Source organism: Microcaecilia unicolor, chromosome 7 (genome assembly GCF_901765095.1).
Source record: "Microcaecilia unicolor chromosome 7, aMicUni1.1, whole genome shotgun sequence".
In the NCBI taxonomy this organism is placed as follows: Eukaryota; Metazoa; Chordata; class Amphibia; order Gymnophiona; family Siphonopidae; genus Microcaecilia; species Microcaecilia unicolor.
The window spans coordinates 29,423,064-29,449,087 of record NC_044037.1 but is presented as its reverse complement, the minus strand read 5'-3'; the positions used below and the strand labels follow the sequence as shown (position 1 = coordinate 29,449,087).

General features: G+C 44.4%; 1 protein-coding gene across 1 annotated transcript in view; it reads right to left on the bottom strand.

Annotated features, from left to right (window-relative positions):
• The window catches only part of KIAA1210 (KIAA1210 ortholog), a 95,945-nt gene that overhangs the window by 52,568 nt on the left and 17,353 nt on the right, over positions 1–26,024 (bottom strand). The window contains exon 2 of the mRNA XM_030209842.1: positions 5,041–5,114. Coding sequence (XP_030065702.1) covers positions 5,041–5,114 — 74 coding nt within the window. The remainder of the gene's footprint in view (positions 1–5,040; positions 5,115–26,024) is intronic.

Sequence of the window (26,024 nt, the reverse complement as noted above, 5' to 3'; positions counted from 1 at the left end):
CATCATCTACTATGTTACACTACATATTTTCCTGTCCCTGTAGGGCTTACAAGAGGGTTAAGTGACTTGTCCAAGATCTCAAGGAGACTGAATGGGAATGGAACCATGGCTTCTCTGGTTCTCAGCCCGCTGCTCTAACCACTGGGCTACACCTCCACTCCCATTACAACTACAGTCTTCAACATACCAATCTACCTCTTTCTTGATTCTATTTGGTTCAATATTCAGTGGCTCCGACTCGGATGAATGCAATGCCCTGGGTCCATGTCCACTGAAGGTCAGCTCTGACTGCCCCAGCACTATCCGAGTCAAGCCAGGGCAGTTTGGGGGAAACTATCCAGGTACCACTGACATTCACCAACAATTGGAACAGCACCAGCACACAGATAATTTCTGGCAGCCACTTTATACCTGACTATTCGACACCGATATCCGAGTATTGAATATCTGGGTCTACGTTTAGAACACCACACTCAGTATTTGAATCCAACGCTGACCTTGGTGTTAAACCTTGACAAGTATTCCAACAAGCAGAAGGGATGAGCGAGACTCCAACAGCACACATAGGAAAGGAAACAGAATTTGCAAATCAAGAGAAAGTCATCTTTCAAGAATGAGATCAATAATGGAGGAGCGGCCTAGTGGTTAGGGTGGTGCACTTTGGTCCTGAGGAACTGAGTTCGATTCCCACTTCAGGCACAGGCAGCTCCTTGTGACTCTGGGCAAGTCACTTAACCCTCCCTTGCCCCATGTAAGCTGCATTGAGCCTGCCATGAGTGGGAAAGCGCAGGGTACAAATGTAACAAAAATAAAATAGATACTATTGGAGATTCTACATGGAATGTTGCTACTATTGGAGATTCTACATGGAATGTTGCTATTCCACACATTCCAACATTCCATGTAGAAGGCTGCGCAGGCTTCTGTTTCTGTGAGTCTGACGTCAGACTCACAGAAGCAGAAGCCTGCGCGGCCACATTGGTGATCTGCAAGGGCCGACTTCTACATGGAATGTTGCTAGTGGAATAACAACATTCCATGTAGAATCTCAAATAGTAGCAACAGTGGAGGAGTGGCCTAGTGGTTAGGGTGGTGGACTTTGGTCCTGGGGAACTGAGGAACTGAGTTCGATTCCCAGCACAGGCAGCTCCTTGTGACTCTGGGCAAGTCACTTAACCCAATTTCCTGCCGCATTGAGCCTGCCATGAGTGGGAAAGCAGGGGGTACAAATGTAACAAAAAATAAAAATAAAAAAAAAAATAAATGAGGAAAAACAAGTGGCAAATACAGAAATAAAGTGTGAAACAAAACGTTAATCAAAAACCCAACACATGAATGGTTAAGGAGAGGTGAATTGAAACCTAAGGATGAGAGGTTGATAGTTACACCTCAGGACAGTGGATTACAGATGAGATGGTCCACAGCAGAACAAAATAAAAATCCCCGGGTAAAGCTGATACACGAAGATCCTGTGAAGAGTTCCTAGCTGGCTGCACAGTTCTGATGGGAAAAAAAATCTCTATTCATAAAGGCACAATAAAGTGACATCTCATCCACTGAAAACTTTCTAAACAGTACGATATTGCTATACCGGGAAAACACCGGGCTCAAAACAAAAACAAAAAAAATGATTTTAACCAGACAAAAAAGGAAAGCCCATAGTCTGCAACCGAGATAAACATGGGGGAAGCCACTGCTGTCCCTGGGACTGGTAGAATGGAATCGGTAAAGCAGAAGTTTTGCTCACTTATTCTAGTAGAGCTATGGATTGTCTTTTTTGAATATTCGGAAAAACTGACTTCTAAGTTGCTGTATACTTAGATGTTTTATAAGAACACGGATATTGAAAATTGTTATATATATATTTTGAGTGGATCATTTTGTTTGGCGTTTATTGATTTTTCTGATTCCACACCTAATTTTGTCTGTGCTTTAGAAGTTACATGTTCACCAGGGCCAAAGCGTTCCTCTCTCTAATCACCCTAAGATAATTTGACATGCCTGTTATCGCTTTCAAGTCTTTCTGTATCAGGAATTGCCACAAATTACACAGGCCAAGGAAAGGCAAAGAGAAGCGAATGAGGGAGGAGCAGAGGAGGCAGAATATTGCTAACACACAGCTGTCAAACGCTACAAAAGCTGGCATTCTTTCAGTGCGGTCATGTGTCCCCTCAGAATGGTTCAGTCCACAGTGCTTTGTCTCAGTTCGTGCTTGGCACGTCAGGGCTGTTTTGTTCTGAAACCATTGTTCTGACTTCGCTACAGTGCCATTCTTCAGCTGCATCCTGACACCAGTAAACAACAAACCTGGAGCACTGGCACCGTCAGGCTGGGCGACAGAAGCGCACATGGGACTTGGTCATTTAGGTGTTTCCCAGCGAACTACGTGTTTCCATTATCACGCTGTCTCTTTAGTTGAGTAGCATTCACTTCCCATCCAGTTCTCAGCCAGCAGCACAGCTTCCAGGACTCGTCCTGCTTGCCCTACATCCCCTTCTTCTAGATGGACAGGTCCCAGGTATACACCTCATTGTTACCCCTTTATATTATATGGTGAGCCCTCAAAAAGCCACCAAAAAACTACTGTACCCAAAATTTACACCATTACAATAGCCCTTATGCCTGCAGGTGTCACCTATATGTTTTGTTACATTTGTACCCCACGCTTCCCCACTCATGGCAGGCTCAATGCGGCTTACATGGGGCAATGGAGGGTTAAGTGACTTGCCCACAGTCACAAGGAGCTGCCTGTGCCTGAAGTGGGAATCAGTTCCTCAGGACCAAAGTCCACCACCCTAACCACTAGGCCACTCCTCCACTATTGCTACTATTTGAGATTCTACATGGAATGTTGCTATTCCACTAGGAACATTCCATGTAGAAGTCGGCCCTTGCAGATCACCAATGTGGCCGCGCAGGCTTCTACATGGAATGTTGCTAGTGGAATAGCAACATTCCATGTAGAATCTCCAATAGTAGCAGCATTCCATGTAGAATCTCCAATAGTATCTATTTTATTTTTGTTACATTTGTACCCTGCGCTTTCCCACTCATGGCAGGCTCAATGCAGCTTACATGGGGCAATGGAGGGTTAAGTGACTTGCCCACAGTCACAAGGAGCTGCCTGTGCCTGAAGTGGGAATCAGTTCCCCAGGACCAAAGTCCACCACCCTAACCACTAGGCCACTCCTCCACTATTGCTACTATTTGAGATTCTACATGGAATGTTGCTATTCCACTAGCAACATTCCATGTAGAAGTCGGCCCTTGCAGATCACCAATGTGGCCGCGCAGGCTTCTACATGGAATGTTGCTAGTGGAATAGCAACATTCCATGTAGAATCTCCAATAGTAGCAGCATTCCATGTAGAATCTCCAATAGTATCTATTTTATTTTTGTTACATTTGTACCCTGCGTTTTCCCACTCATGGCAGGCTCAATGTGGCTTGCATGGGGCAATGGAGGGTTAAGTGACTTGCCCAGAGTCACAAGGAGCTGCCTGTGCCGGGAATTGAACTCAGTTCCTCAGTTCCCCAGGACCAAAGTCCACCACCCTAACCACTAGGCCACGTAGGTTATTTACTACTTTTTGGAGGGCTTACACATTCCACCACAAGTGTACCAGTTAGAATAGGATATGGGCCTGGGACTCTTTCTGCAGTCCACTGCACTGACCACTAGGATACTCCTGGGACCTGCCTGCAGCTCTAATAGCAATGACCATCATATCTGAAGCTGTCAGATGCCTTAATTCCTCCAGTGGTCATTTGGGGCACCTTTTGGTCACTTAATCGTGACTGAAACAGGTCTAGCCAAAAACGTCTTAACTTAGCCCTAGACATTTTTATTTTGTTCCATTATTGCAGAAAAATGTCTGATCTTCTGATGCCACCCATGTGCCACTAAAACATGCCCCCAACATGCTCCCCTTGAATTTGGACAAACTGTGGAGCAAAACATCTAAAATCAGTGTGTCAAAAATCGCAACTTGGATATTTTTGAGAGAAAAACATCTTTCTGCCACCTTATGACTCTTTTGGATTTTTTTTTTTTGTTTTGAAAATGAGCCCCTTAGTATCTCTTGCTCCGAAGTAAAATGAACTCTTAGCACAATAAGATGTAATCACAATCCCACAAGTTTTCAGTATGTAACTTGGCCAAGTCAACTTGTCTACCTACCAAGGTAATGATTGGAAGAAAATCTATGTTGTCTTTTCAACAAGTTGACTTGGCCAAGTCACATACTGAAAACTTGTGGGATTGTGATTACATCTTATTGTGCAGACATGGATACCATAGGAACTGTAGTCTTCTCTAAGAGGTGAAAGGGGAGAAGGGCCCCCAGGGAACACAGTGAGATCCAGATCGGCTCTCTAACATGAGTCTTCTGCGCACAAAACTACATTCCATTTCCTTGGTATAGCCGAGTACAAGTAGTCTCATGCAAGGCACTCTTGCATCAATCCAGGAATGGAAGAGTAGGCCCAACGCTTAGTGCAGTAGGCTGAGAATCAGGGAATGGGGTTCAATTCTCACTGTGGCTCCTTGTGACCTTGGGCAAGTCACTTAGACCTCTATTGCTCCAAGTTAAAAACAGACTATGAGCAGAAGCGTAACCAGGTTGAGGCGTGAGGAGCAGCGGAGAGCAGACTGCCAACAGCTTTTTTTTCATGTGACAGATAGCATGAAAAATAGGCGCAGTTACAGTCGCAAGTGCATTTAGGGGAGCAGTCGCTGCCCTGGCGACCCACCTAGCTACGCCTCTATGAGACCTCCAGGGACTTGAAAATACCTAGTGAACTTGTAGGTAATATGTAAGCCGCTTTGATTGTACCACAGAAAGGCGGTATATCAAGAATCTCAAACATAAACAAGGTACCTGACCATCTGTGGAAAGCGGTATAAATAATTCTGGGTTTAAAAAAAAAAAAAATTTGGACAAGCTTCGGGAGGGCAAGTCCATAAACTAAAATCCAAACCTTTTTTAAACTCAGAATTATACACTTCTGTCCAGACACATTCGGCAAGCACCTGTTTACCTGAACTTTCTTCTCCGGTATCATCTGTCTCAGGAAGACGTTTCTCTCTCGTCTCTCTGGCCATAATGTAGTCACTGAAAGAAGAAGAAAGTAGATATTGATTATCATTGGTGATACTGGAAAGAAGAAAATAGGTTTATATTTCTCCCAGTAATGTTTCACTATAAATCAAGCTATTTGGTAGTGATCTTAACACATAACCACTGAAAGCACGTCAACATTTTCAATCGCCTTCCTTCCACTCGGAATGAAATCTCTCAGCCGCAGTTCACGCATTTGGATTCTGTATGTTATTCAAAGTAAGAATGCAAAGAAGTCACAAAAGCTCATATTATGCAATACAGTTTCTTGAATACTTCTACATCAATGGCCTCGACTATTAGAGAAATTACATGGTTTTATAAAAATGATGGCAAACAATTTTCAATAGAAAAAAGGATTCGGAAATACCACCAACAGCAGCAAAGGGTTAATTGTAAACTAAAAATAAAAAATAAGGAGGTAAAAGCCTCTAGAAGCTCCCAGCCTAAAGCTGTAAGAGCAGGACTTCATCATTGGCAAAAAAAAAAAAAAAACTCCTTAAAACACCAGCATCAACAAAATAGCTTAACTAAATCAAACTTCTCAAAAGAATAAATGCAAAGCTGCGGAGTCTCTTCCTATTGCAACAAAGCAGACCGTGACCAATGGCGGCCAGCATTTCGTCAAGCTACATCAAGGGTTCTACTCATAAGTACATAAGTACATAAGTAGTGCCATACTGGGAAAGACCAAAGGTCCATCTAGCCCAGCATCCTGTCACCGACAGTGGCCAATCCAGGTCAAGGGCACCTGGCACGTTCCCCAAACGTAAAAACATTCCAGACAAGTTATACCTAAAAATGCGGAATTTTTCCAAGTCCATTTAATAGCGGTCTATGGACTTGTCCTTTAGGAATCTATCTAACCCCTTTTTAAACTCCGTCAAGCTAACCGCCCGTACCACGTTCTCCGGCAACGAATTCCAGAGTCTAATTACACGTTGGGTGAAGAAAAATTTTCTCCGATTCGTTTTAAATTTACCACACTGTAGCTTCAACTCATGCCCTCTAGTCCTAGTATTTTTGGATAGCGTGAACAGTCGCTTCACATCCACCCGATCCATTCCACTCATTATTTTATACACTTCTATCATATCTCCCCTCAGCCGTCTCTTCTCCAAGCTGAAAGCCCTAGCCTTCTCAGCCTCTCTTCGTAGGAAAGTCGTCCCATCCCCACTATCATTTTCGTCGCCCTTCGCTGTACCTTTTCCAATTCTACTATATCTTTTTTGAGATATGGAGACCAGTACTGAACACAATACTCCAGGTGCGGTCGCACCATGGAGCGATACAACGTGCATCATTCGACGGAAAAGACCGTTGGTCACAGTCTGCTTTATTGCAATAGGAAGAGACTCCACAGCAGTGTGGGGGTGGGGTGGGGGGGGTGGGCAGTCGATGGGCAGGGGGCCCAGACCACCCTCAGTGCCCGGGGGCCCAGACCACTCTCAGTCCACCCCTGTCTGCTTCTGTGCAAAATCAAAATAGATATTAATTACCACAGATTTAAATGCAGTGTGCACCGAGGTTTTACACACAGTTGCTCACCTGTAAAATCCATTTCTATATAGGGCACAAACAAAACTGAGTGCAAAATCCAAGCCAACCTGTGCACAAAGTCTACCGCACCTTACCGTATCGACCCCACAGTGGTTAACACATCCCAGGCACTGAGGAGGGTCCACTGAACGTGGCACCGAAACACAAGATAAGGTGAAGTAGGCTCCTTCACTAAATCACAACTCCTTTTCCATGCCAGGCATCAGCACCATACCAAGGGTTACAGGGTACAAGTATGAAGAAAGGCAAAAATTGCTCTCAGCACACCGTCTCCTCTCATTGGTGATAGCGAAGCAGGCAGGTCATGGGGGGGGGGGGGGGGGGGAGTGCCAGTTAAACTATAGGCTGCTACAGTCTTGGCAGGCATACCCTTGGGGTCCAAGTAACACCTCTTGTGATATTTTGGCCTTTAATAAGAATGACATACTCACACCCTCAGCAGAAGGCCAAGAATATTGCAAAAGTGTATGTTTTTTTAATCAGATAGATTTAATGGATGACTACAAACTTTTCAGGACATCCTGTTCATACTTGGCCTCTATCTTTACAGCTGCTCTGACTCATCTGAGTACTACAAACTTTTTCCTCTTTATTACTAACTCTACTGTTGAACTGTTCGAAACAAGGAAAAAAAAAAAAAAAGTTTACAGTAATTAATCTCCATTCTGGGTCTTCATTTTTAATTGCATCGACTGAGCAGTCTCAGTACAGGACCTCCACAGAGATCAGCTCATTTTTGGACAACTCAACACTGCTGAATTCTATGGGGTATGAGGTTACACTGACCATTGGAATAGAAGGGCAGTGCCTGAGGGGCCGGCCCAGACCAGTAGGGTGACCACTCTCCCCTATACTCTATCTAGTTAATCACTTTTGATAGGTAGTTAAGGGCCCATAACCCTTACTGCCCGGGCGCATAGATATGATAGAGGTATATAGAATACTGAGTGGAGTGGAATGGATAGACGTGAATCGCTTGTTTACTCTTTCCAAAAATACTAGGACTAGGGGTACGCAATGAAGCTACAAAGTAGTAAATTTAAAATGAATCAGAGAAAATATTTCTTCACTCAGTGTGTAATTAAACTCTGGAATTCGTGCCAGAGAATGTGGTAAAAAGCAGTTAGCTTAGCGGGGTTTTAAAAAAAGGTTTGGATGACTTCCTAAAAGAAAAGTCCAAAAGTCATTATTAAATTGGACTTGGGAAAATCCACTGCTTATTTCTGGTATAAGCAGCATAAAACGTATTGTACTGTGGGCCAACCGAGAGGCCAGCAGACACTCTCTTAATGGAGGCTAGGACCAGCAGCAGATCTGACACCCAGCCAATCAGGTGGCCTGATTTTCAGGGTGCAGCTGAGGCAGCAGGATGGAGTGAAGACAGTGAGGGCAGTGAAAGCCCCACAGGGACACACTTTCTGCTCCTGCAGACTGGCTCAATCTGTCCTCCTTTTTCTGGAGCCATATGGTAACCCTAACCTGAGGTGAGGAATGAGCTGCTCCCTGGTTCCTCCTCTGCCGATCTGACATCTCCCCCTTCCATTCCTTCCCTAACCCCCTTCCTCAAACTTAGCTTTTTTTTTTTCTTTAAAAGGTGGTTGTGACAGCGGCAGCAGCGATTCCCATAGGCTGCCGTGCCGCTGGTCCCAGACCCTTCTTTCTACTGTAGCCCACCTCTCTGAAGTAACTTCCTGTTTCATTGGAGGCGGGCCGTAGGAGAGAGAAAGAGCCGGACCAGTGGCAGCACAGCCTATGCGAGACACAGTGAGGGAAGGCCCCGCCCAAGGCGATCTGCCACTTTCACGCAGAAGGCGCTGCGCTTCCGATTGAGATTATTTTTGGTTTTTTTTAATGAAGGTGGTCGGATGGCAGACAGAAGGGAACCGAGGGTAGGTAGGTGGAGACTGCGGAGTCAGCGGCCTGGGAGCAGGAGAAGGAAGTGACAGCAGTAGCGATTGGGCAGAGGGGGAGGGGAGGCAATCCTTGGGGGGGGGTCTGGTGGTGGCCTTGCCCTGGGTCATAGTAACATAGTAGATGACGGCAGAAAAAGACCTGCACGGTCCATCCAGTCTGCCCAACAAGATAAACTCATATGTGCTACTTTTTGTGTATACCTTACCTTGATTTGTACCTGTCCTTTTCTGGGCACAGACCGTATAAGTCTGCCCAGCACTATCCCCGCCTCCCAACCACCATCCCCGCCTCCCACCACCGGTTCTGGCACAGACCGTATAGTCTGCCTAGCACTATCCCCTCCTCCCAACCACCAGTCCCGCCTCCCACCACCAGCTCTGGCACAGACCGTATAAGTCTGCCGAGCACCATCCCCGCCTCCCGTCACCAGCTCTGCCACCCAATCTCGTCTAAGCTCCTTAGGATCCATTCCTTCTGAACAGGATTCCTTTATGTTTATCCCACGCATGTTTGAATTCCGTTACCGTTTTCATTTCAACCACCTCCCGCGGGAGGTCATTCCAAGCATCCACTACTCGCTCCGTGAAAAAATACTTCCTGACATTTTTCCTTGAGTCTGCCCCCCTTCAATCTCATTTCAAGCCCTCTCGTTCTACTGCCTTCGCATCTCCAGAAAAGGTTCGCTTGCGGATTAATACCTTTCTAAAGGCTGTCCCGAGATCGGCTTACCTTCCACACGAAAATGATAAGCACTAATTGCACTAAGATGAACCCTTACTGAGTTGGTTTTAAGACCAGACTCTGACAAGTGCAGAAGGTATTCAAGCAGGGCTTGTGTAGGACAAGAATGAGGATCTAGGGCCTTGCCGTCACACCAGACGGCGAACCTCCTCCATTTAAAGAAATAACTCTTCTTAGTGGAATCTTTCCTGGAAGCAAGAAGACTCGGCAGACACCCTCCGACAGACCCAAAGAGGCGAAGTCTATGCCCTCAACATCCAGGCCGTGAGAGCCAGGGACTGGAGGTTGGGATGCCCAAGTTTCAGCAAAGTGAGACAAGGGTGTTCTGAATGTTTTGGCACAGTGTTATAGAATAACAGGGTTATGAACTCAACTTGTGCACTAGGATTTATACCAGGTTTCAACAGGAATAAGTCAATCATTGTGCCTAAAATTGGGCTTGGGAATTTGCTCTACAAAAGGATGCTCAGCTTGGAACGTTGGAACGCCCTGTATAGGATAGCACCAAGTGCAAATTTTTCTCCGATTTGAGCACCATTTATAAAATTTACCCCTTCCTGTATTCTCCTTATGTTGAATCTGTCATTTGGAACCATCTTCTCGTTCTGTATCGATGAGGAAAATGCTGAATTCTTCCAGCCCAGCATATGGTAGTGCGGACTTCTCATAAAGGGAACATTTCGGTCCATAAACAACATCTAATGAGGACTATATGGAAAACTATTGTCTCATTGGCTCTCAATGAGAAAAGTCATTTTATCACCAATAAGAGAGAGAGAATTTTAGGGCTCTTCAAAACTAAGAAAACTCAAATCAGACTTCAGCAAGAGATGCATTTATCTCCTTCTCAACACTTACAACTGATGAGGGAGTGGGTGAGGCACATTTTTTCCCTTTCATAAATCCAAGACTGGGGGATAGGGGAATATGTATTTTATTTCACATATCACTACTTATTACAGTCTTAGAGCCACTCGGATCCAGATGGTAGGTTTATTATCCCTGATTGCATGATATATATGCACAGAGTTTTCTCAGAAAATGTCTATGTTCCTAACACAGATGTAATCTCCTTCTGTAGCAACTTGGGCCAGATTCTTGCTGAATTTTCCATTTCTCCCTTCATTGTTTAAACCGGAACAGAGCTCCCAGAGCTGGGAGGCAAGGCTATCAGGATCCACAGCCTTCAACTTTGTGTCCCCTGTGAAATCATCTTTCATGCCTTACTGCCTCCCCCCCCCCCCATCCCTGAAAATATTTGAAATAGTTAAAAGAAAAAACAAAACAAACAAACAAAAAAAACCTCAACAGTCAAAACCATCCCTGTAAAATGCATCATTGGATGTCATAGTCTGAAATAGTAAACTTAATTTTGGATAAATATACACAACTAGGATGATTTTATAGAGCAGTTTCCAAGTGTGAAGCATATTTTCAATATACTTATTTATTTACTAGTAAATAAGGCCCGTTTCTGACACAAATGAAACAGGCGCTAGCAAGGTTTTCCTCGGAGTGTGTATGTTTGAGAGAGTGTGTGTGAGAGTGACTGTGTGAGAGAGAGAGTGAATGTGCGAGTGTGACAGAGAGAGAGTGAGTCTGGGTGCGAGTGTGTGTGTGAGAATGAGAGTGTGTGTGAGTGCGTATGTGAGACACAGTGACTGTGAGAGAGAGAGTGTGTTTCACACAGATACACTGTGTGTGAGAGAGAGAGTGTGTGAGATACACAGACACTCTGTGAGTCTGAGAGAGTATGAGACCGAGAGTGTATGAGAGTGACTGTGTGACACATACAGAGTGAATGTGATACAGTGTGAGTGTGAGAGACTGTGTGAGAGTGAGAGAAAGACACTGACTGTGAGAAAGTGTGTGTGTGTGTGTGTGTGAGACAGATACCTCCCCCTCCCTCTGTGGTCTGAGGACCCCCTCCCCCCTCTGGTCTGAGGACCCCCTGCCTCCCCCCCCCCCCCCCCACTGCATGGTTGGCAGCACCGTGCGAGTGTGTGTGTGTGACAGAGTGAGACTGGGTGCGAGTGTGTCTGTGTGAGAGAGAATGTGTGTGATTGTTTTCTCTCCCCTGCCCCCCTCCAGCCACACAGCGATTCTCCTGTCTCCCCTTGTTCCAGTTCTGTCTTGCCTATTGTGTCTTAGGGGGGAAAGTTATCAACGTGGACTGCAATTACTATGCAATGAGACCTACTTAGTAGAAACTAGGGTTAACAGTAAAATAACACATTAGCACATGGCCATAAATGAAACAAACAGGAAAAAATCTTTGGCCACGCTAAAAAGTGGACTTAGCACATGGGAAAGAGAGCCACATAAAGACATGCTCAGCCCAATTATTAGTGCAGCTCAGTAAAAGGGTCCCTATAAGTTGTGTAGGAAAGGCGTTAATATTGACTTTTCCAGAGAGGTCGGATTACTAAGCCTGAGGCTCCGGATATAATGATAAACATGATGTTATATTTATTGTCTATGGCTTTGTAACGATAACAGGCCACTGCATGGAGATTAGTTCACAAATACTGTATATTAATATGCACAATATACATAAGTATTGCCATACTGGGACAGAGCAAAGGTCTATCAAGCCCAGTATCCTGTTTCCAACAGTGGCCAATCCAGGTCACAAATACCTGGCAAGATCCCCCACAAAACATTCAATGCTGTTTATCCCAGTAATATTTTCCCCAAGTCCAATTTAATAATGGTCTATGAACTTTTCCTTTAGGAAGCCGTCCAAACCTTTTTTAAAACTCTGCTAAGCTAACCACCTTTACCACATTTTCTGGCAACGAATTCCAGAGTTGAATTACACGCTGAGTGTAGAAAACTTTTCTCCGATTCATTTTAAATTTACTACTTTTTAGCGTCATCGCATGCCCCCTAGTCCTAGAAATTTTGGAAAGCATAAACAGACGCTTCACGTCTACCCGTTCCACTCCACTCATTATTTTATAGACCTCTATCATATCTCCCCTCAGCCATATTTTCTCCAAGTTGAAGAGCCCCAGCCACTTTAGCCTTTCCTCATAGGGAAGTCTTCCCATCCCCTTTATCATTTTCGTCGCCCTTCTCTGCACCTTTTCTAATTCCATAACTATTGTGCAGAGGAAGGGGCAGAAAGTAAGGGCATTGATGGTCCTACTTGAACTGCACATAGGCATTCTGGGAGGTATAGTTTAGGTGGAACCGGGACAGAGTTCTGATGGCCACACATGCTTTGGAGCAGGTGTAAATCTGTGTGACAGCATTCATGGACTATTAAGGGAAAGTTCAAAGAGCCTATTCTACGGAGTCATGTAAGTCCCTTTACAAAACAGATATACAGAAGACACTTTATAAAAAATGTTTAAGGCACGTTATGAAATTGCCTTCCACAAGGACTATGCTCAAATCCTTACAAATAACCTACTGAGCATATTAGAATATCGGGCACACTCTGCCATATCTTTTGGATGCTGGCTGGTCCTCAGGGTGAACAAAGATCAGGTTCACTCCATGTACGACTGTTCACAAATGAAATGAGTAAGGGGCACTCTTGCTAATGTACAGTACCTATCTGCATTTCATTTACTGTCGTAAACTTCAGGAACAACTCACTGCAGATCACGGTACTGGTGACAACTGGTCCAGGACATTTCGATTCTTGAAAAATTCACTTCCTCTCTCAAGGCTAAAGTTGATAAGTAGGATTTCATTTGTAGGACTGTCCTGGCTGTAATGACTGACAACCTATGAGCATTTGTCTGGTTGCTTGTTTTCACTGATTTTGTGTGCGCCAAATCTGTAATGCATGCTTTCATTCATAACTATGTTAAACACACACTACATGTGGCATAATTTGCACATTAACAAAAATGCTAACCATAATAATCATAATCCATGCCATGCGTCTTAAATTGTAGCTAAATATTCTGGCTTGAATGTACATCTGGTGCAGATACCTAACAAATCGTATTAAAAACACCAACAGCCATCACCACAAAATGAAAGAACCACATTGTTTAAAGGAAGATCCTCACCCGCCCCTCCCTGCTCTTATCAAGGAAAGTGATATGCTTTGAAACAAAAGAAGGGCCCTGTCCTAACAATTCTGCTGGTTATACAGAATACTAAGTGTTTATAAAACACTTCTCAGTGAGGGAAAGAGTTTTAAACTTGCATCTTACCCATGTGGCCACTGCTCTCAATACCTAAAGGTTCTCTGGTATTTGTACTGCTTCTGAGATATTGGTCTCTCTGCCTGAGCAGAACGTATGAGTGCTCCGAACGTAACCCAAGACAAACATCACCAATGGTGCATAGGGGCACTTTGAGGGGTGAATCTATAAGGAGACACCTAGATTTAGGTGCCAAGTGCACTCTGCAGCAGGGGTGTAGCCAGACTTCTGCGGGAGAGGGGGTCCAGAGCCTGAGGTGAGGGGGCACATTTTAGCCCCCCCCCCCGGCACCGCCGACACCCCTCTGCCAGCTCCACATCAAACTCCCAGACAGATCAACCAAGCAGCTACAGGATGATCAAATTATTTATCAATCACCTTGTTTCCTCCACCTATTCCTAGGCTCGGGTGCACAGGAAGAGGAACAGCCAGTAGGGAAAAAAAGAGCCTAAGGTGAGATCTTATTTAGAACTAGTAAAAAAAGGCCCGTTTCTGACACAAATGAAACGGGCGCTAGCAAGGTTTTCCTCGGATTGTGTATGTTTGAGAGAGTGTATGTGAGAGTGACTGTGTGTGAGAGAGAGTGAATATGCGAGTGTGTCTGTGAGAGAGACAGTGTGTGTGTGTGAGAATGAGAGTGTGTGAATGAGAATGTGTGCAAGTGCGTATGTGAGACAGTGTGAGAAAGAGTGTGTTTCACACAGATACAGTGTGTGTGAGACACAGACTCTGTGAGACTGAGTGTATGAGACCAAGAGAGTGTGTGAGTGACTGTGTCACACAGAGTGAATGTGATACAGTGTGAGACAGAGTGTGTGAGAGTGAGAGAGAGAGAAAGACATTGACTGTGAGAGAGAGAGTGTGTGTGTGACAGAGATAACTCTCCCCCCCCCCCCCTCCCTCTCTCTTGTTTCAGGCCCCCCTTCTCTCTCTCTGGTGTCTGAGTGTTACTGTGCAGGACACTGAGCTCTGGCTGTGCTTCAATGAACTGACCAATCCTATGTAATAGAATGCACCTCCAACATTCTGAAGCCGAGAAACCTCGTGTGGTTGGTCACTTCTGCTTGTGACGAACCCGGAAGTACGTGATGTCAATTCAGGAGATGTGGGTTTCACCACCATGCATTTAGAACGTTGGGAGTTGTGGAGGCTTCATAGAATGTTGGAGGTGCGTTTTATATAGAGAGATACTGTGTACAATTCTGGAGACCACACCTTCAAAAAGGTATAAACAGAGGGCGGCTACTAAAATGGTCAGTGATCTTCATCATACAGCGTATGGGGGGACAGACTTGAAGATCTCAATATGTATACTTTGGATGAAAGACAGGAAAGGGAAGATATGATAGAAACATTTAAATATCTCATTGGCATAAATGCACAGGTGGCATCATGGCGAGTCTCTTTCAGTTGAAAGGAAGCTCTGGAACGAGGGGGCAAATGATGAAGGTGAAAGTGGACAGACTTAGGAATTTGTAGAACAGACTCCTGGTGGAGTTGAAGACTATCTGAACTCAAGAAACAGATCCTATGCACTTCTCCCAAGCTAAGGGACAGGAAGGGATAGTAGGTGGCATTGATGGGCAGACTGGATAAGCCATATGGTCTTTATCTGCCTTCACTTTTCTCCGTTCTTGTCCAGGAGCTACCCCTTTCAGTCACGAGCGTAAGGAGAATTATGTTCGGGCTTGGATGACAAGAGTCCTCCAAAGCATCAATGCAATGTTTGATGCCTTTGATAAATGGGTGTGTGTTTTAGTAAAACTAAGGACAATTTCAAAGTGGGGATATTGTTAATTTACTGCTCTCCATTGCTGGAGCATGAGGAGTAGGAAAGTTTGATAAAATATGTTTTTAGCAGTTAGACTTATGTTTGCTGATTTGATGGTTTTAGCCGAGTAATGCACACGATGATGATGAGATGTGATATGCACGGGGAGGGCATACTTTAGATTTGATTTAACACTATCTTTTGTTAATTAGGGTCAGATTAAGGTGCTGGAGGCATTCTCTGGGTCTTAGTTGGTCAGACCATATTTAAGAGTGTTTCTCCCAAGTGATACCAATTGGGGAGGCTCCATCCACCTGTCTGTACACAGACACATACCAACACCCCCTCCCCCAACCTCATACAGCGATTCTCAAACTGTTTACTACAGTGGAACCCCCAAAATATTTTTTCATATACCAAGGAACTCTCAATTTATATAAGTATATATATGCTCATACAAACAGATTCTATAATCTAATTTCTTGAGAAACCCCTGGAGACAGCTTGAGGAAGCCAGTTTGGGAATCGCTGCCCTGCGGCAAACTTCACCCTGTCTTTCCACACCTAGTCCCCAAACAGATAGACATGCAAGAGATTGAAATGGAGGAAGGGGAAACGTCCCATTTAGTCACACTATAAATATGCATTTCTCAACTTTAGTTTCATTTCATTTTATGTTTTTGTTGGGGGAGGGTACAGTAAAGAGTAAAGAGAGGGGTGGAACAGAAGGGAGACAGGGAAGAGGCAAAATGGATACATTCGTGTGTGAGGAAAAGCCGGGGTGGCAGTAGGTTCCATCTTCTGAGGCATCATGGGAGGCTAAGCCTCCCCAGCCCAATGGTCGACTTCCGGGTGTTGCGCCCGTCCTACCCGCTCCCCTCGCGCATGCTGTTTAATTGTTTTAGTTCCGTGGCAGCGACGGAGAATACGGAGGTCAGCTCCGCCCCCTTGGCAGTGACACAACATCATTGACGTTGCTACGGAGGTCAGCTCCACCCCTCCACCACCTTGGCAGCGATGCAACGTCACTGACATCGCTACGGAGGTAAGCTCCGCCCCCTTTAGCCTCCCCAAAACAGTTGGCTACCGACCATCTATGCATCTGTTCATGATCAAAGGGAAGACTGGCTCATGCTGTTAAAACTACATTAGAAGAGACCGAGATAGTAAGAACATGTTGCACTCCTCAGGGGTGACAGCTGGTTTTCAGAACCATTAAATTGAACAGCAGGCGCAAATGTTGCTGTCTAGAAAGAATTTAGGGAAGGTCAAAATTATAGAGGGACAGGGAAAATGGCATTTATTAAATCACCAAGTGGCTAAGCTGTCCTAACTTGGCCAGGTTAGGTATGCAGGACCTGGCACAGAATATCAGCCAGGATCAACGTAACAATTTTTTTTTTTTTATGATCCCTTCTCAGTAGCCAAAAAAATTCCCCTTCCCCCTAGTCTGCCGCCATTCCCCCAACTCTCCCAGGCCTACCTGATATCCCTGGTGGTCTAAGTGGGGTCAATAGGGTACTCCTGGCCCTTGTGGCTGCCACAACCTCTGAAGGCAGCCTCGCGGGACTACACAAGTAATAAAAAAAAATAAAAAAAAAAGGGTTAATCACCACAGCTGAATATCAGCCACAGAGTGAGCAACTCATAATTGGAAGTGCACTACACTCACCAATGTTCTGCGGCACCAGGGCTTTTTTTGAGGGGGTACTGAGTACCGGCACCTTTTCCATTGTCTGCTAAAATTGACCCATGGTCACCAAGTTTTAATGAAAGAGCTCAGGCTCTACACACCAAGTCCGCCTTGTCATAGATTCCTTGACCGGTTGCAGTGGACCCCTCAGTGATCACCCCACCCCTGAAAGGTGGTCCGTCATTTGAGTACTGGCACCTTTTTCGCTAGAAAAAAAAACGCACTGCGCGGCACTATCCATACAAAGCCACTGAAAATTCTTACAGACCACCTCAGCACTATCCAGACAACGTCAAAGCAGAGAGCGAGTGTTCCACCTAACCCTATGGATAGCCACCGATGTTCTGCCACGATCCATACAGCTATGAGAAGGATCACTTCTCTAGTTTTAGGAAGCGCCTGAAAGCAGTTTTATTTAATTAACCTTTTCTGATTGGATGGACATGATATGATGGTTATGTAACACTCTTATTAACGAGAGGAAAAGGATGATCATTTTTAACATAATTATATTGTCTCATTTTGTTTTTGATAATCATCATCCCTGGATTCTACTACTACTACTACTACTATTTAGCATTTCTATAGCGCTACAAGGCATATGCAGCGCTGCACAAACATAGAAGAAAGACAGTCCCTGCTCAAAGAGCTTACAATCTAATAGACAAAAAATTCTCTATATCATACCCAAATTTCTGTGTGCAAATTGACCGATGAGCTCGGAAATAATAATTGGGTGCTAACAACCAATCACTGATGTTTAATTGACAGTCATAAAAATTTTTATGCACACCTTTCTGTATGCAATTCTATAAAGCAAGACGCCTAACTTCAATTGCGCATACCTGAAAAAAAAAAAAAAAAAAAAAAAAGAGAGTAGCCAGGGGATGTTCCAAAAAGTTGAACGTGGATTTACAGAATTTGCCCGAAGAATGATAAGTTGGGCACTGGCATTTCTACCAGCTTTTTAGCAGACGTAAGTATGGTCCCTAAAAGTTAGTGGGATCTGTTCCGAATGCTATTCTATGACGGGTGCGCTTTTATAGACTCGCGCTTGGCAAGTTTTTCAGCACCATCTATTGAATTCCCTCCTATGTACGTAAACCTGTACTCTTCCTAGATAGGATTATAAATATTTTAAATAAAATAAATAAAGTTAAGACAGCAAAAAAGGCTGTCCTCAAAAACAGATAGCGGCTAAATATCACCATCTGTAGAGCTGGCACTGGTCACCACTCTCCACGTACGTTCAGTGCCGCTCGCTAGGCGGATAATGCTGTTGAACATATGGAGAAGATTGAAATGCCAAAGCCAGTAGGTTGAAAAAAGTGCCGACTGCAGCATCTGAATATCGATCTGCAAAGGACCAAATTCTATATATGGTGCTTGAAAAATCTGCATGGAAATGATTTCTGTCATAGCATATTCTATAAGCAGTGCCAGGATTTAAGTACGATACACAGAACACGCTTAGTTGATGTCCTAGCGCTTAAAACTACATGGGTCCATTCACACCAATGATAACATGGCATTAATCCTGATGTGTAGATTTAAGTGCAGAGGGCCATATTCTATAAGTGTGCATACATTTTGAACGCCCATGAAACACATTTTTCCCCACCTATAATCACGCCCATCTTTGCCTGCGCGCATTAAAATTTAGATGCAGTACATTACAGAATATACTTAGCGAATTGTGCATGTAAGTTCTACTTATTTATTTAGATTTTGCCCACACCTTTTTCAATAGTAGCTCAACAAGGTGAGTTACATTCAGGTACACTGGATATATCTCTGTCCCAGGAGGGCTCACAATCTAAGTTTGTACCTGAGGCAATGGAGGGTTAAGTGACTTGCCCAAGATCACAAGGAACAGCAGTGGGATTTGAACCAGCCACCTCTGGATTGCAAGACCAGTGCTCTAACCACTAGGCCACTCCTCCACTGGCAACATTCCATGTAGAATCTCAAATAATAGCAACAGAATTTCAAATAGTAGCAACATTCCATATAGAATCTCAGATAATATCAACATTCCATGTAAAATCTCAGATAGTAGCAACAGAATCTCAAATTTATTTGGATTTTGCTTACACCTTTTTTCAGTAGTAGCTCAAGGTGAGTTACAATCAGGTACACTGGATATTTCTCTGTCCCAGGAGGGCTCACAATCTAAGTTTGTACCTGAGGCAATGGAGGGTTAAGTGACTTGCCCAAGATCACAAGGAACAGCAGTGGGATTTGAACTGGCCACCTCTGGAATGTAAGACTGGTGCTCTAACCACTAGGCCACTCCTCCACTTACTGCCAACTAGTGCTCATTATTGCTTGTTAAACCAATTAAATTACGTACATTGTTATAGAGTACGCCTGGATTTCACTGCGGAACGCTAGGCGCTACATAGAATCCGGCGGAAAAAAGACAAATTGAGGGTTCACTACAAGCCTTAGATCGGAACTTAGTGAAACAAACAGAATTAGGAAGAAATGCAACCGAGGACTGCTTTTTGATAAAATTAAGAGGAACTTCAGTTAAGTTTCCCTTTGAAAGAATTCAGCCATTGATTTACATGGTTAATGCAACGTTCTGCAGCTGACCCTGCCCCCTCTAGAGCATTAAACGTTTTGTACAGAATAACTGTTGAATTCTTTTTTAGCGCAGGAAAAGAATGAGGTGTTTCATTATAAGTGTACATTACAGACCTAATTCCTTAGAGGCAAATTGATTGAGAATAATGTCATCCGACGTGGGGCAGGAGGGTTTCAGAAATGGAGGGGGACAAGACACCCCTTTCACAACGTTGTTCTGGGTTTCAGTATGTTATTATTTATTTAAGAAGAATAATTTTCTGTTACTAGTTGTGTTAAGATTCAAGCTTCAGGGAAGAGAATCCCAGCCGCTGCAATGGCTGGGCTAGGGAAGGTTAAAAACATAAGGAAAATACCCCAGGTCTGCCTTTTGCATTGATTATAAATCTGGGGTAATTGCAGATGGAGCTGACGGGTGCCACTATCCAGTGTCGGCCAGTTCCAAGTTACCTGGACACCCAAGAGGAGGAGGAAGAGGAAACTGCCAGGCCAAAACTACTATTCTGTGAAAAGACCACGGCCTGCTTGTCCTGTAATTCTTCACATCCAAATGAATATTTCCAGCAACAAAAGAAACATCCTTCAGACTTAATCGAGCCAAGAATGAACTTCCAGCAAATTCCATGTGCTAAAGTACTTAAACCACAGGGTAACTTGAGTACAAACAGAAACGGTCTGCCTAGGCAGTGGGGGAGAGGGGGGCTTCTTCTATTTAGTGTATTACTTTCTCTCTTTTTGTAAGTTTTCAGCAGCACATGGGGCCTGTGGGCATCCCAGGGCCATTTGTGTTGTAGGAGCAGCACTAATGGAAAGCAGCTGAGCCTCTGGGTCACCTTCTGACATGTAACAGGATGAAATGCCTTTGCTACACTCAGCCTAACTACAGGAGAAGTCAATTAAAGAACAAATTTAGAGTATTATTAGCCAGCCAATATGTATTATTGCCTAGAAAGCTATTGCTTTCCATGTGCATAGTACTCGGTTATGGAACTGTTAACTTGGGAAAAATCCACAATTCCAGGAATAACATGTATAGAATGTTTGCACGTTTGGGAAGCTCGCCAGGTGCCCTTGGCCTGGATTGGCCACTGTCGTGGACAGGATGCTGGGCTCGATGGACCCTTGGTCTTTTCCCAGTGTGGCATTACTTACAGTGGGGGAAATAAGTATTTGATCCCTTGCTGATTTTGTAAGTTTGCCCACTGACAAAGACATGAGCAGCCCATAATTGAAGGGTAGGTTATTGGTAACAGTGAGAGATAGCACATCACAAATTAAATCCGGAAAATCACATTGTGGAAAGTATATGAATTTATTTGCATTCTGCAGAGGGAAATAAGTATTTGATCCCCCACCAACCAGTAAGAGATCTGGCCCCTACAGACCAGGTAGATGCTCCAAATCAACTCGTTACCTGCATGACAGACAGCTGTCGGCAATGGTCACCTGTATGAAAGACACCTGTCCACAGACTCAGTGAATCAGTCAGACTCTAACCTCTACAAAATGGCCAAGAGCAAGGAGCTGTCTAAGGATGTCAGGGACAAGATCATACACCTGCACAAGGCTGGAATGGGCTACAAAACCATCAGTAAGACGCTGGGCGAGAAGGAGACAACTGTTGGTGCCATAGTAAGAAAATGGAAGAAGTACAAAATGACTGTCAATCGACAAAGATCTGGGGCTCCACGCAAAATCTCACCTCGTGGGGTATCCTTGATCATGAGGAAGGTTAGAAATCAGCCTACAACTACAAGGGGGGAACTTGTCAATGATCTCAAGGCAGCTGGGACCACTGTCACCACGAAAACCATTGGTAACACATTACGACATAACGGATTGCAATCCTGCAGTGCCCGCAAGGTCCCCCTGCTCCGGAAGGCACATGTGACGGCCCGTCTGAAGTTTGCCAGTGAACACCTGGATGATGCCGAGAGTGATTGGGAGAAGGTGCTGTGGTCAGATGAGACAAAAATTGAGCTCTTTGGCATGAACTCAACTCGCCGTGTTTGGAGGAAGAGAAATGCTGCCTATGACCCAAAGAACACCGTCCCCACTGTCAAGCATGGAGGTGGAAATGTTATGTTTTGGGGGTGTTTCTCTGCTAAGGGCACAGGACTACTTCACCGCATCAATGGGAGAATGGATGGGGCCATGTACCGTACACTTCTGAGTGACAACCTCCTTCCCTCCGCCAGGGCCTTAAAAATGGGTCGTGGCTGGGTCTTCCAGCACGACAATGACCCAAAACATACAGCCAAGGCAACAAAGGAGTGGCTCAGGAAGAAGCACATTAGGGTCATGGAGTGGCCTAGCCAGTCACCAGACCTTAATCCCATTGAAAACTTATGGAGGGAGCTGAAGCTGCGAGTTGCCAAGCGACAGCCCAGAACTCTTAATGATTTAGAGATGATCTGCAAAGAGGAGTGGACCAAAATTCCTCCTGACATGTGTGCAAACCTCATCATCAACTACAGAAGACGTCTGACCGCTGTGCTTGCCAACAAGGGTTTTGCCACCAAGTATTAGGTCTTGTTTGCCAGAGGGATTAAATACTTATTTCCCTCTGCAGAATGCAAATAAATTCATATACTTTCCACAATGTGATTTTCCGGATTTAATTTGTGATGTGCTATCTCTCACTGTTACCAATAACCTACCCTTCAATTATGGGCTGCTCATGTCTTTGTCAGTGGGCAAACTTACAAAATCAGCAAGGGATCAAATACTTATTTCCCCCACTGTATGTACTTCTTCATCTTTCCACAATACAATTGTTTCCTACTCCAGACCCCTACAACTCGCCTTCGGATTGGATCTGACCCCTCCCCACCAGACCCTGAACTATACAGGACCGCTCAGACTTGCCTTCTGAATGAACCAGAGCCTCTCCCCTTCTTGTTCTGTAGATTCTTCTCCTCTCACAATTTCTTTCCCCACGTTCTTGCCTTTAACCATAGTAACATAGTAAATGACGGCAGATAAAGTCATTTACTATGTTACTATGAGCTGGCTCTGTGCACCTCCAATATTTATTTTTATTTTATTTCCATTTTGCTCACACCTTTTTCAGTAGTAGCTCAAGGTGAGGTACAATCAGGTACTCTGGATATTTCTCTGTCCCAGGGGGGCTCACAATCTAAGTCTGTACCTGAGGCAATGGAGGGTTAAGTGACTTGCCCAAGATCACAAGTAGCAGCAGTGGGATTTGAACCAACCACCTCTGGATCACAAGACCGATGCTCTAGCCACTAGGCCACTCCTCCACTAGCAACATTCCATGTAGAAGCCTGCCCTTGCAGATCAGCAACGTGACCGTGCAGGCTTCTATTTCTGTGAGTCCATACGTGCAGGACGTCGGACTCACAGAAACAGAAGCCTGCGCGGCCACGTTGCTGATCTGCAAGGGCAGGCTTCTACATGGAATGTTCCTAGTGGAATAGCAACATTAACATTCCATGTAGAATCTCAAATAGTAGCAACATTCCATATTTTTTATTTATTTCCATTTTGCTCACACCTTTTTCAGTAGTAGCTCAAGGTGAGGTACATTCAGGTACTCTGGATATTTCTCTGTCCCAGGGGGGCTCACAATCTGTCTGTACCTGAGTCAATGGAGGGTTAAGTGACTTGCCCAAGATCACAAGGAGCAGCAGGGGGATTTGAACCGGCCACCTCTGGATCGCAAGACCGGTGCTCTAACCACTAGGCCACTCCTCCACTCAATTGACAGAATTCCTTATATGTGTCCAGGGAGGGGTGATTTCCATTGGGCTTAGCACCCCCCAATAATTCTGAAAAGTTGGCTCCTATGCTTGTAACCCTTTGTCACTTGCATTTTATCACCATAATGTCCTGTCACACAGTAACGAAACATGCAAAAACAGAGCTATTATAATGTTGATCGATTTCGGAGATCATTTAAGAGGAAGAGAAAAGGTAGACCACCACATAAGCATAAGGGTCAATATCAATGTGATTTAAATGGCCAGAAAAGACTCTTTGGCCATCTAAATTGCTTGAGCAGAGTTATTCTGGGATATTCAGTGCCATGTAACTGGCTAGTTTGTGGGCGGTCTGGGGACGGAGCTAGGGCAGAGCGGAAACTCAGTAGATTAGTGGCGATTTTCAGTCTGCTAACCAGCTAAAGGGGACCTTTTACTAAGCTACAGTAAAAATGGGCCTGTGCGGGATGGGATGACTTCCCTATGAGGAAAGGCTGAAACGGCTTGGGCTCTTCAGCTTGGAGAAAAAAGATAGCTGAGGGAAGATATGATAGAGATACATAAAATACTGAGTAGAGTGGAACGGGTAGATATGAATCGCTTGTTTACTCTTTCCAAAAATACTAGGACTAGGGGGCACACAATGAAGCCACAAAGTGGTAAATCAACATGTAATTAAACTCTAGAATTCATTGCCAAAGAATGTGATAAAAGCAGCTAGCTTAGCAGGGTTTAAAAAAGGTTTGGATAGCTTCCTAAAAGAAAAGTCCATAAGCCTTTATTTAAAATGGATTTGGGAAAATCCACTGCTTATTTCTAGGACAAACATCATAAAATGTATTGCACTGTTTTGGGATCTTGCCAGGTACTTGTGACCTGCATTGGCCACTGTTGGAAATAGGATGTTGGGCTTGATGGACCTTCGGTCTGTCCCAGTATGGCAACACTTATGTACTTATGACGGCAGTTCTGGATTGGCATGTAAGCAGCCCACGGTGAGCTTACCGCCACTTAGTAAAAGGGCTTCAAAAGTTAGGTCAGGAAAACAGATGTCCTAACTTTATGTGGTTAACCAGGCATCAGTCTGAATATTAGCCGGTGCCCAGTTAACTTCCCAGTTGGCGGTCATAACCAGATATTCAATGCCAGGAGCCGGGGTTATTTCAGCCCATGGACAGAAGCTGCGTCTTCATGCCAGCTGCTTACCCCCACAAACTGAATATAGGCCTCATGATAGATAGATGTTTCTTCTTTACACGCAACCTGAAAACGATCTACGAACTGACCAACTTCCGCAAACTGTTGAAGACTCATCTTTTTGATAAGATCTATTGAAAGGATCAAAACACATGAAGTCCACACTCACTGTTAGCAATGCATCAATACACTCTCTTCTGAATTCTCATCCCCCGTAATGTCACCACATTCACACCTTTACTCACAGAAAAATGTTACGCCGAATGTTCTCTTGTTACTGTCTTGTTGCTCTATCAGCTTCCCATTGTTTCTTTCCAATGTTCCATTGCTCTGTTCCCTTAATGATACTTTGACTCTGTCTTTGCATAACTCATCACAATGTAATCCATAACCGAATTGTAACAAATTGTACTCCCATCATTTACAATGTATGTAAGCCACACTGAGCCCGCAAATAGGTGGGGAAATGTGGGATACAAATGCAATAAAAATAAATACACTGGTGCAAGGGAAGAAGTGGTTAGAGCAATGGTTTGAGAACCAGAAAAGTCAGGGTTCAACTCCCAACTCCCCACTGACACTGCTTATTTATTTTATAATTATTTCTATTCCACACCACCTTAAAATTCTGGGCAGAGAATAATAAATATGCACCTCATAACCCCTTACCTCAGTTAGCTACTTGGAGGATAAGTATTCAAATATAGGTCCATTCCCCAAAGAGCCCATCACCTTTGCTCGGTGCTGCACATATAATAGACAACGATACAAAAATGATACATATTATTACTACCATCTAACACCTGAGCATATTCCCTAGACAGTCACTAGTCCCCTCCCCTTAACCCTGACCCAAACGGAGCCTTTCCACAGCAGGGTGCTGCCCATAGCGTCCCACTGATTCAGGTGGTGAGGAGAACATTGCAGATATTATTAATTTGGATTTTGCTCACACCTTTTTCAGTAGTAGCTCAAGGTGAGTTACATTCAGGTACTCTGGATATTTCTCTGTCCCAGGAAGGCTCACAATGGAGGGTTAAGTGACTTGCCCAAGATCACAAAGAGCAGAAGCTGGATTTGAACCGGCCACCTCTGGATTGCAAGACCAGTGCTCTAACCACTAGGCCACTCCTCCACTCCACCATAGCACTGCCATTCAGCAACCCACAGCACTGCTGAGAAAGAACATTCTGGCAACAAATATAGGGGCCCTTTTACTAAGCCGCATAAGGTGCCTACGCGCGCCCAAGGCGTGTCAATTTTGAGTTACCGTTCGGTTACCACGTGGCCCATGTGGTAATTTCATTTTTGACATGCTTGCCGGAAAATATTTTTATTTTCTGCCGCATAGGCGGTAATCGGCATTGTACACGCGCAGACCATTACCGCCCAGTTACCGCGTGAGACCTTACCGCTAGGTCAATGGCTGGCGGTAAGGTCTCAGACCCAAAATGGACGCGTGGCAATTTTCATTTTGTCGCACGTCCACTTTCGGCATAAAGTTTTAAAAAGGCATTTTTTTTTTTTACAGGTGCGCTGAAAAATGAT